At 34.9% G+C, this 11,716-nt stretch overlaps 1 protein-coding gene across 5 annotated transcripts in view; it reads left to right on the top strand.

Annotated features, from left to right (window-relative positions):
• The first annotated feature begins 337 nt into the window (after window positions 1-337).
• The window catches only part of Ptbp2 (polypyrimidine tract binding protein 2), a 70,065-nt gene continuing 58,686 nt past the window's right edge, over window positions 338-11,716 (top strand). For 2 of the 5 annotated variants that reach the window (XM_004635692.3, XM_023720339.1), the window contains exons 1-2: window positions 447-620; window positions 1,192-1,222. In XM_004635692.3, the coding sequence (XP_004635749.2) occupies window positions 520-620; window positions 1,192-1,222 (132 nt within the window). In that variant the 5' untranslated portion in view covers window positions 447-519. Of the gene's footprint in view, window positions 365-446; window positions 621-1,191; window positions 1,223-11,716 lie in introns of those variants that run through there. The other 3 variants (XM_004635694.2, XM_004635693.3, XM_004635691.3) reach the window with 2 other exon arrangements.

Here is an 11,716-nt window from a genome sequence, read left to right as displayed (position 1 = left end):
CGCGCGGGGGTCCGGTTGGGGGGTCACAGGGGGGCGCGCGGCGGCCCGGCCGGACCCAGTGCCCCAGGCCGGAGGCGGGAGCCGGGGAAAGCCGCGGGGAGCCGCGGGGCCGGCGGGAGGAGGGAGGGCAGATGTCACACTCCTTTGTTTTCATCCCGGTCTGCTGGCGGGGGTGGGAGGCGTTAGAAATGCCTTTTGGGGAGGCCCGAGAGCCTCCAGAGGCTTGGGGAAAAGGCCCAGAAATTAAATCATCAGAAAAGCACGAAGTATGTGAGGTCGGCATCAGTCACATGGGTGAAGGCCAACAGCCATGGCAGAAAGGAGAGCAGATAGTCGACTCAGGGCCAGCGCTTCAGCTTCGCTGGTCAGTGGGGGGGGGGGGTACACACAACCCACGAACCGCAAAAAGGTGACAGTGTGTGCATCTTTGAGAGCCAGAGCGAAGATAGAAGAAGATAGAAAGAAGATAGAAGTGAGACCCGGCCCGGTCTCTGGCGGTGCCAGTGCTCTACATCTGAAATGACTCAGTTTAACTCCTTGTTAGAAGGTGGGCCCGCTGCAGGGCGAGGATGGAGAAGGGCACTCACTGCCTGTTCGGGGCGAGACCTGGCAGCTCACCAGTGCGTGTTCTGAGATGAGTGACAGCTTTGGAAGGGTCACAAGTAAAATTTGGGTCTGGAGTCCCCTCGTAGTCTTTAAAGACACTGAATGATCATTGAAATTAACAGAACCATAAAAGTTGAAGCATCCTAGAAGTTGTCTTAGATATATTTTTCAGATGAAACATAAATTCAAACAAGTTCAATATTCCCCCACAGCAGTGGAAATTGATGGCAAAATTTGGTCTTGGATTTTTTTTTTAGTTTCTATAATCTGTCTAGATATCTCAAGAGTACACGTGTTAAATTATTAATCTGAGTGTACTAGCATTACAGGAATGGCATTGTAGTGTCTTCGACTTTTATGTTTTGAATATGAAAATGTTTATAATACTGAACTTCGTTTTGTGTTTGAAAGTTATTTCTAGAAAACTAAGATTGACAGTAGCACAAAGACGTGTCATTGACTGTTCCTTTCCATGATTATTGTGGGTATCAGGAAGATTCATGAGTGTTTAGTTTTTAAAAGTTTTAAGAATCAAGTAATCATTAGAAGAACAAGAGATTAAAGGTATGTATTTTTTCTTTACAGAATTGTCACTGAGGTTGCTGTTGGTGTGAAGGTAGGAGAAGATTATACAGTATTTGAAAGAAAGAAAACTGGGGTTGTTGGATCTACTGTTATTACCATGATTAGTGGGAAGTTTCAAGTTTGAAAACTACAATATAGCTAACAAAACACAAGCGTAAAATACTTCATTTGTAAAATTGGGTTAGATAACCGTAAAGTTGGATACTAAACATTAAAGTTGGATAAATCAACAACAGTCATAAGCTGTTCTAGAACTGACAGCCAGTAAGAATATCATTTTAAATTATGAATGGTGCTTAAGGAATTAATGCTTTGCACACAGTGACCTTTGTGAATGTGAAATTGTGTTTTTTGAGTGCAAACTGGTTTCAGATGGAAATACGCAATTTTTTTTACTTGAATTGTAATTTTGTTAATGTATGATATTTTTACTTTTTGTCTTATGAAAATGGAAATATTGTTATCAGTAAAATGCACACTGGAAAGAGTTTGATTCTTTATAGTTTAGGTAATCTTTAAATTTGAGTTAAAAGTTAACAGCTGTTTTGTCTACTAAAGGAAATAGATCATTCTCACTTCTTCCTAGGAAACAACTCATCCATTAAACTCTGTATCTAATCCTTAGGTCTTTTCTGCATTTGACTACTTAACACCTTTTGAAGTTGTGTTGTATTATCATTTTTTATTTGCAAATCTGTCTGCCCTTTTAGGTGAATCTTGATTTTAATTTTTACATTTCCTAAGCCTGCCACAACAATGAGTTTCTCCTACTTCCTTCGAACTTTTCCCTTTCAACTGTGGGTAGTCTTGGAAAGACTGTATGCTTATCCTCAGTGAGGCTTACTGTTCAGTATCCATTTAGTTTCTTAAAATTGCATCAGTGATACTGTGTGAAATTTTTAGAGCACTTTTGAAGATGTGTTGGTTTCTTGGCTGATGGTAAAGTAATTGTCCATGTTGTATATTTAGGCTTATGTCTTGGGTTCATGTTAATGGAAATTCGGAGAAGAAAAATTTGGGAAAAGGTATATTTAATTTTATTTGGTGATATTTTTCTGGTTGAAATAATAGAAGGGAATAGTTCAAGAGTGCAAAATATAGATGATGTTGTTACTATGCAAATATATTTCTTCTCTGAATTTCCTAAAAAAAAAAAGAATAAGTGATTTAAAGTTCTTTTGTAAAAGAAGAAAGTGGGTTGTTCACAGCAGCTCAGTATGCTGCTTGAGTATGATTCCCAGTAACTGCGCCCCCCAAGGAAAAAACCAAATAAACATCAATAAAAAGAAATGAAAGAAGTCTGAGTTGTGTGTTGTTGGTGGGTGAAAAGTTTATAGACAGGACCTAGAACAAGTAGGCAGAAAAAGTGAGTAGACTTGGAAAATGGTGTGCAGAAATGGTGTATTGCTTAAACCAGTTTTAAATCTGTTTCAGGATAAAATACTAGGAAATGTAAAAAAAAAATTACTATTTGAAAAACTATTAAAAGTTGAGTAGCTAAAATTAGTTTTACATTTGTTTTTAGGATAATGGTTAAGAATTTTTGCTTTGGTGTCAGACCTATGTGCAAGTAATGCAATTCTCTTTAGAAATTGAAAAAATTATAAAAGAAATAATAAAATGTGTTTAAAAAATTCAAAAGCAAAACAGTTGTCCTTATTAGTTTTGTAGGTATAGATAATTAGGTATAATGTTTATCAGTAGGAGTAGATAATTAGGTATAATGTTTATCAGGTGTAGATAATTGTGCTGAAATAAAATATTGTGTATTTTTGTGAAGTTATATGTTCCCTGTATGACTATCTGTATACTAAAGAATTAAGAGTCTTCTCCCTCAAATCTGGGCCTTTTTGAAAAAATTAAGTTTTGAGATAAAATCTCCCATAACCTCCCACATTTAATGTATACAGTATTTTGGTATCTACGTCAGTGAAAAGCATCACCATGATCAGAATAGTCCCAGTATCTATCACTCAAAAAGATCATCTCGTGCCCTAATAATATTCCTTCTACGTTTCTTCCTGGAAGCAGCAACTAGTCTCCTGTAACTAGATTATGAAATTTTTTAGAAGTTCAAGTAAGTGAAATCATACATGAACTATTCTTTTGTCTGGCTTGTTCTATTCTGTAATTTTTTTTTTTTTATATATATATTTACTCATCATTTGTTAGTAGCCATGGCTTTGTGGCAGTTTATTCAGCTTCTAATGGACGTTCATGTTATTTCCAGTATATGGCTATTATAAATAACTTTGCTGTGAATACTTCTGCGCATTTGTTTGTGGGAACATATGCTTTCATTTCTTTTGTGGTGAGCATATAACTAGAAACTGGAAACTTTTCACAGTGGTTGTACCATTTTACATTGCCATCAGCAGAGTAGATGTTCAGTTCCTCCATATCCTGTGATGCCTATGTTGGCCTTTTTTGATCATCAAATTCTTGGGGGTATTAAACAGTACTTCATGTAATTTTATTTTGTGTTTATGTAATCTCTGTGATGTTGAACATCGTTTATGTGCTTTTCATCAGCTGTTTATTTTGTGAAGAGTCCAGTTAAATCTTTTGCCTATTTTTTAAGTTGGGCCATGTTTTTGATTGAAGTTCGAGGAGGTGTTTATTCTGGATGTGTTCTTTTCACGTAGTTTCCAAATGTTTTCTGCACTTGTCTTTTTATTTTATTTTATTTTGTATTTTAGGGGAGGGTCTACAGGGTGTTCAGAGTCTCACTACTAGATCCAACTTGCAGTGTTTACAGCCTCCCAAGAGCTGGGATTGCAGGTGGGTGGGGCTGGCACCAGCACAGCAGGCCCAGGGGTAGAACCCCCAGTCCATAGTGCTTTAATCTGCTGATCTTGTCTTTTTATGTGTAGACAATGTCTTTTGAAGAATCATTATTCTGATGAACTTCCATTGTTTTACTTTTTTAAATTTGTGATGCTTTTGTTGCTGTACCTAAGCCATTATTGCCTAGCCTAAAGTAAAAAAATATTATACTCCTTTTTTTTTATTTTATTGATAAATAGTAATGAGATAGTTCTAAAGCAGGTTAGTAGGACAGTTACAATAATTGATACATTGCGTATTGTTCTCTTCATAGTAGTTATTCATAGTACATGATGCAGACATGGTATATTGTCTAAACAGTATTAGTACAGATCTCATTGAACTAAGAGAAAATATATCCTAACTAATTTGTATATATAGATATACATATATTTTTAAAAAATACTCTTTTATTTTCTAATGGAAGCTTTATATTTTGGCTTAACACAGAACTTGGGCCTGTGTTCCATTTTAAGGTTTTGAATATAGTATACAGAATGGGTCAAAATTTTTGCCTTTAGATGGGAATATGCAGTTTTTCCAGTATCATTGTTGAAAAGACTATCCTTACCCATTGAATGGCTTTGTAGCTTTGTCAACATGTATGAGTGGTTCTGTTTCTGTGTGTTTCCCTTTTCCATTAACTCTTCTTTGTCTAGAGGCTCAAATGCTTTCTTAGTCACTACAGTTATATATTCAGTCTTGAAAGCAAGTGTTTGTGGTCCTTTAACGAAGTTGTTTTTCAGTTATTTTGGCTCTGGGTTACAGAAATCATGTTGGGGTTTTGTTGGGATTTGATTCAGTAGAGCTAATTTAGGAAAATTGAGCTTTTAGTGTTGAGTGTTTCTACCTGAAAATACATAATCTTACCTAGTTTTATCTGTTCTTTCACATTGGTGTTTTTTTCCTGCAGCATTTAGTTTTCAGTAACATCTTTTGTTAGAATCATTCCTTGTATTTCATATCTTTTGGTGTTAACAGGTTTTTAAAAATTAAGCTTCCAATTTGAGGCTCATATTTAGAACTAGTTTTCATATTGCTTTTGAATACTGTACCCTTGCTAAACTCATTTCATAGCTCTGATAGCTTTTTTGTAGATGCCACCAGATTTTCCACCAAGACCATTTATGCTGAATTGTCTTCAGCATTGTTTTCTTTTCTTTCTTTCTTTCTTTTCTTTTTTTTTTTTTTTTTTTTTTTTTTGTATTTTTTTAGGGAAGGGTCTACAGGGTGTTCAGGGTCTCACTGCAAGATCAGACCCGTAGTGAGCTGCCTGTATACAGCCTCTCAAGAGTTGGGATTACAGGCGTGTGCCACCATGCCCAGTATCAATCGTGTCTCAGTGCTCCCTGGGTGCGGGGCTGGCATGGCAGGCCCAGGGATCGAACCCCTAGCCCCTGCACCTGCTTGCAGACGCTTTAATCCACTGAGCTGTTGGCTGGCCCCACTAGCATTATTTTCCATCGGGGCTAGTTTTCTCTTTCTTGCTTGTGACATCTAGTATAGTGTTAAAGTTGTTAGAGTGGGCAGTTTTGCCTCCCCTTTGATACAAAGGTGAACACTATAAATGATACTCTTTTTTTTTTTAAATAATCTATTTGGTACAGGGTCTTTTATGAAGCTTCAACTTGTAGTGGTATTCCTGTCTCAGCCTCGCCAGTGCTGAGATTACAGGTGTGCCCCACCACACCCGGTTATGGTGGCCTGTGCAGCATGGCTGGGCTTCCGGTGCCAGCATGGCATGTGGTACAGGGGATTGAACTCTGTTCTTTGCGCTTCTGAGGTGGGTGTTTAGACCACTGAGCTATCTATCTCTCCAGCCCTCTTTTTTTTTTCTGTCTTAACTGTAAATGCGTATTCTACCAGTTACAGAAATAATAGTATTAATTAAGTTTTGAAAGCAAAGTTGTGTGGGCTTGATGTTTGTTTTCTTTGTGGGGAGGTTTTATGCTACATGATCGTTTTGATAAAGTAATAGAATGGGGTTATTCAGATTACCTATTATTTCTTGGGAAGTTTTCTGTCTTGCTTAGAATTAGTCTGTTTCCTCTTAGTTACGAATGCATTTGCCTGGAGTTAGTAACAAGTATTACCATTTTCATACTTTTGACTTATTTAGATTGTGATATCCACTCTATACCTGATACTGATTTCTTTTTTCCTTTTGGTTTTGATAGTTTTTTAAATTTTGTTAATCTCCAAAAGATCAGCTATCAGCTTCATGTTTTTTATTTTCCTTTGCTTTTGTTTAGTTTGTACTTTTCGTACTTTACATGGAAACTGATGCTATTAGTGTGATAGCTTTTCTGCTAGGGATTTAGTGCTGTGTGTTTCCCTCTTTTAGGTAGTGTTCCCATGACATCCTTCAAGTTTTAACATGTATGACATTCAATCCAGACCTTTTAATATTATTTTCTTAGGCTTATGGGTACTCTAGTAAAATACTAATATTTTTATATGTAGATTTTTAGTGTAAAATTTGCAGGAGTTTTTAGTAAGCTAACTAAAAGAATATGTTATACCTGAATGTTTACTTATTTTAAAATAATTTTAAATGATGTTTACCTGTTTTTAAAATTAAGGTATATTTTTTTAAGTTCAGTTCTGTTATTCTGAAATCGCTATTTTATAGTGTGCCTATTTGGTGACATCATTGTATTAGTACCTGATTTAGAAACAGTGGAGACAGAATATATGCTACTTCAGGACAGAGACATTAATGGTTTATTTATTCTTCCACCATTATTAATCATGCAAATGGTGGATACTTAATATTTAATCACTTTAGAAGTGTCTCAGGCATCAGTCTGTTCAAATTCTGTGAACTGTGTATCAATAAAAAGATAAATGCCAGTTTCTGTACAACATTCCTTTTTATTAGAGATGCAAGAAACTTTAGGAGGGCCTCATCTAAATAGACAGATACCTAAAGTAAATGCCATATTTCTACAGGTTGATAGGGTCAGAGTAGATTTCATCGAAGTAGTAGGTTGTGACAAGCTTTATAGATAGGTTGAGAGATGCACAAGGGAGTGAAGAACAGTACGTGTTGAGAGATTAACAAGAATTTAAGCTGTGATTGTGGCCTGGTATAAGTTACTCATAGCCATTGAACAGTGAGTTGAATACTTTGCTTTTTCTTTAGTACTGGCCAGTAGGAGTTTTTTGCATATCAACTATGTATATATAGCACAAAGTAAAACAAAACATGTGACTGATACCATTAGTTAATTTTCTGTCACTGTTACAATTCCTGAGAAAACATAGAAAGGGAAGATTGATTTTGGCTCATGGTTTCAGAGATTCCCTTCTTTAGTCCATGGTTGGTTGGAACACTTGCTTTTATGTCCGTGACAAAGCAGAGTAACATAGCAGAAGGGTGTGGTAGAAGAAGGACGCTAACTGCATGACAGCCAGAAAGTAGGGAAAGGCACTGCAACCTGGATATAGTCCCAAGGTCATGTCCCCATGACCCACTCTTTTCAGCTTGGCCTTACCTAAGTTCCATCACCTTCTAATAATGTTATCAGATTATCTGTGAGTTTTGATCCACTGATGAAGTTAAAGACCTTGTGAACAAATCACCTTCCAAAAACCTCACCTCAACATATGAACCCTTTGGGGAAATTTTTATAGTTAAAACATAACAAATACTTTTGGGAACATAGATAACTATGTCTTCTAGTGAAAACACACCATCACTTATAAAGTGTTACTACAAAAAAGAAAGAGAAACTGATCAGATCTCTAGATCTTACTATTACATTATCAGAATACAGTCATGGAAGAACCAAAAGTTGCTTGGTGCCAGACTATGGGCAACTCTATAAAATTTATAGGAGAAACTGTGCAGTGATATCTGGAATTTGTCACAGTAAAAGAAAAGTTAAGTATAGATATTACAGTTTTAGTTGTGTGTTGGTGTTTATTGGCATTGATGATAGATACATTATGATTTGTGAGGCTTTGTGTCTAAAATTCACTACTATAATTATAAAAAGCATTGTTACTTAAATTCTTATAACTTTTTGAGATATTTTATTGCTTTATTCTCTAACATAGTATGCCTAAAATGAGTACTATTATAGTTTACTTATACACGTAGACCAGTGCTTTTTTCCACTTTAAATAAATCTTTGTTTTTTGTTTCATTTTGAGCGGTGGTCTGACTGTGTAGCCTGACTTGAGCTCCAGAGATCCTCTGCTTCAGCCTCTCAAGAGCTAAGACTTACAGGTGTACCCTACCACGCCTACCTCTAAATACTTGCTGAATTTTTTGTATTGTATAAAAATACATTTAAAGTTAAAGATGATCTGTTGATAACTGGCAACTATTTCTGACTTTATAGAGTTTTGTTCTTCATTTTTAAAAGCTTCATTATGAAAGTTTGGTATACAGTGAAGGATATGTTATAATACCATTTTTTAACTTTCTGTTGAATTTTAAAGCAAATCTAATTTTGTAATATCTCCAGATATTTCAGTAGAGACAAGATGGGATCAGAAAGTACACTAAATGTTTAAATTTAAAAATTTTATTGCAGCGAAAGATGTATTGCCATTAATCCTCTTCAGAACAGTTTGCCTTCCTTCCAACACTTACCACTCTTGGCTCTTACTAAACCAGATTTAGAAGTCCCTCTTTTCTGAATGTTTTTAATTTCATTGTGATGACTGCTTTGATGTCCTGAACTGATTCAAAATGTTTACCTTTCATGGTCATTTTGACTTTGTGGAAGAGCCAAAAGTTGCATGGTGCCAGCTGCTGTGGTGAGCACACACCAGAATGATTTTATGAGCCTGTCTTTCTGTTGGATAGTATTCAGTAGCAATGTTTGTTCACTATTTCAGTCACACCTCATAAGGAGACTGGAAGAAGAACTTGCAAAAGTGGCAAGAACAGTGGGATAAGTGTTTGAAATAGGGGGCAGTTTTTTGAGTGTTTGATGACATTAACTTTAGTAACTTTTTATTTTGATCACCTGTTATATCTATAACAGATGTACTCTCCTAAAGGTGACATTGTAGCATTATGTATATACTAAAATCTAAAATCTAAGGTAATTAACTTCATCTGCAACAATAGATAACTTTGTTTTCCTTTCATGTCAGGAACCAAGGATATCTATTATGATGTATGGTTAATAATGTCTCTTAAGTTTCTGTTATGAGTAAACCACTTTACCTTCCCCTACCCCTTTTATTTGTTAGCAAATCTGGGTCATCTGTACAGTTTCTGTTTTACTGGATCCTGCTTTTTACCTAACATTGCATTTTATATATTCCTCATATGCCTTATGTTCTATAAGTTTGAAGTTAGATGAAGGCTTGTTCAGATGCAGGATTTACTTAGCAGGGATATTTTGTAGGGGTAGTCCCTGTAATTCTTGTATGACTCCAAGGGGAACAGAATGTCTAGCTTTTTGTAATGTTAACATTTATCAGTAGGTTGAGGTGTTTTTGATGCATCATTGTAGTTTGTTTCCATTGTAAGGTTCTCATTATCCTTTCACATAATGGTTGTTAGTAGCAAATGATTACATTTTATTAGTTACAGCAAAGATACTTTTTTATCCAGTATTTATTAGCTAGAATTCCTTTGTTAAGAAAGATTATTTCCATGAACTAGTCACACTGAAGTACATTTAAAAAATTTTCTAACAGAAAAGCAGGACAGATTGTGAGTTTCTAAAAAACAAAAACAAACAAACAAAAAAAACAGCTGATGAGATAACCCCCTACCCACCTCCAGTGTAAGGAGTATGGCTTTCTTATTGTACTGGTTAGTGTTGTGAATGCAAGGTTTTAAGGTTTATTTTCTAGTTCAGTGCAGTAATGGGTCCTTTCAGAATGCTTTAATTATTTCATTTTAGGCCAAGTGACACACAAAATACCAGTTAATTTTTTGTTTATTGAAGTGTCTTTTCTTGTTCCTTAACTTCTGTCAGCCATTTCTAAGTAAGTTGTGGTTTCTGTGATTTTGGAAAAAAAATTATTCTTAAAAACCACAATAATGTAGGTTCCAAAGTGGGTTCTAGTTCTTTAGTGTTACTGCGTAAAGGCCCTTTCCATCGACAGTTTTTGATAGAACCATATTAGGAGCTCATTTGTTTCTAATTCATATTTAAGGGTTCATAGTTTAGGTGTCTTTGATTTTTATATTTATATCTGTAGTACACTGAAAATCTTGTTTGCTAACACTGATTCGTTTGCTAACAGCTTTTTAAAAGGCAACATCAGTGTTGCACTTACATTCTTAAGTTTTCTGTAGACTCATTTTTGTCTTTAGTGTATATTCCACAAGCAATAGTATAGTCATGGAGCTTTATTGAGAATTTCCTTTGTGTTCTGTCACCAAAGTGAATAAGTTTGTTTCATTTTTTGGTTTTAAACTTTTGGGGAATTTTTTTTCACTTTTAAGTTTTCTGAAGTCAAACCTGTTAAGCTACATTCAGAGAAGTCTTATCAGCTTACTCTTATAAGCTATATTTTTTCTCTTTATCTCATTTTTTTTTTGTTTATCCCTTGTTAAGTCAACGTAAGCAAGTGTGAATTTCTTCTTGTCATCCCATTCCCACAGTAGATTATAGATAGGACAGTACAAATATTTTATACCTTTACACTTGAGTTAATGATAATGTCCTTTGAGAGCACTTCATGACTGTGGGAAAAGTTCTTTCCTACTGTATAGTTTTTCATAGACAGACTTGAATTTTTTTATCCCACTTGAGTCTTACCATTACAGATGGTGTTATACTGAATAAGTAGTGTATATGTCAGTATATTTAGCAGATGGCAATATTTATTTAGAATAGCTGCTAGTTTGAAATTAAGTTAATGTGTAAATACAGATGTAAAATGGCTATATATAAATTGTTGACTTTATTATTTATTTATTTTTTTAGTGTAGAGATTGTGTTTTGCTACCTGGAAAGTGTGGGTGCATGTTTTCTGTAGCTTACCGAACTCGTTATAGGTTTGGAGTTTAGTCAGTCTGATAGGTAAGGTAGTATCCAAACATAACATTGATTTGGGTTTGTTTTATTGTGAGCAGAATTAAAAGGATTTTCAGTTTAATGATAGTTTCTGTTTCCCGTACTTCTATTACTCTTGCTTTGTTTCCATAGAGTAAATGGTCTTTTAAAAATGTTTTTATATGCTTGTAGTTTATTTTAGATTCCATTTTTATCTAGTTATTGAAAAATTATTTCAAAATTTCATGAAAACAGTTGAACTTTGTTGTTTTTTTCTTCTCTGTTTCATTGAAAATGGCTCTTGGATTTGACCAGATACTATATAGTGGAATTTATTGTAGTATTCATTAGAGTTTCTTGTTCTTTTAAAAAGATTTTCGTAGATATTTAAGTGAATGAGCAACATACACTGTAAGAGGATTTTAAACTGGCACATCAATAACAGAACTGCACAGCTGTTGAAAGAATAAAAAGGATTTTTATGTATTGATTTTAAGAGTCTGTTAAATGAGAGGATGATGCCTGTTAGCCCTGTGTTTTGGTAGGAATATTTAAGATATATCTGGAAGGTTTGAAGGAAAGAATTGTATGAAACTTAAAAATAATTAGTTTTGGAGGGAAGAGAACTTCTTTATATTTTCTGATTTTTTATGTTTTAAGCTGATGTTTTCTAAGTTAATGTGTTTTTTTGCAGGGGGAGGGTTGAGACAGGTTCTTGCTGTGTA

The sequence above is a fragment of the Octodon degus genome, unplaced genomic scaffold (assembly GCF_000260255.1).
Source record: "Octodon degus isolate 3935 unplaced genomic scaffold, OctDeg1.0 scaffold00074, whole genome shotgun sequence".
NCBI lineage: Eukaryota > Metazoa > Chordata > Mammalia > Rodentia > Octodontidae > Octodon > Octodon degus.
This window is presented reverse-complemented; position numbering and strand designations above follow the sequence as displayed.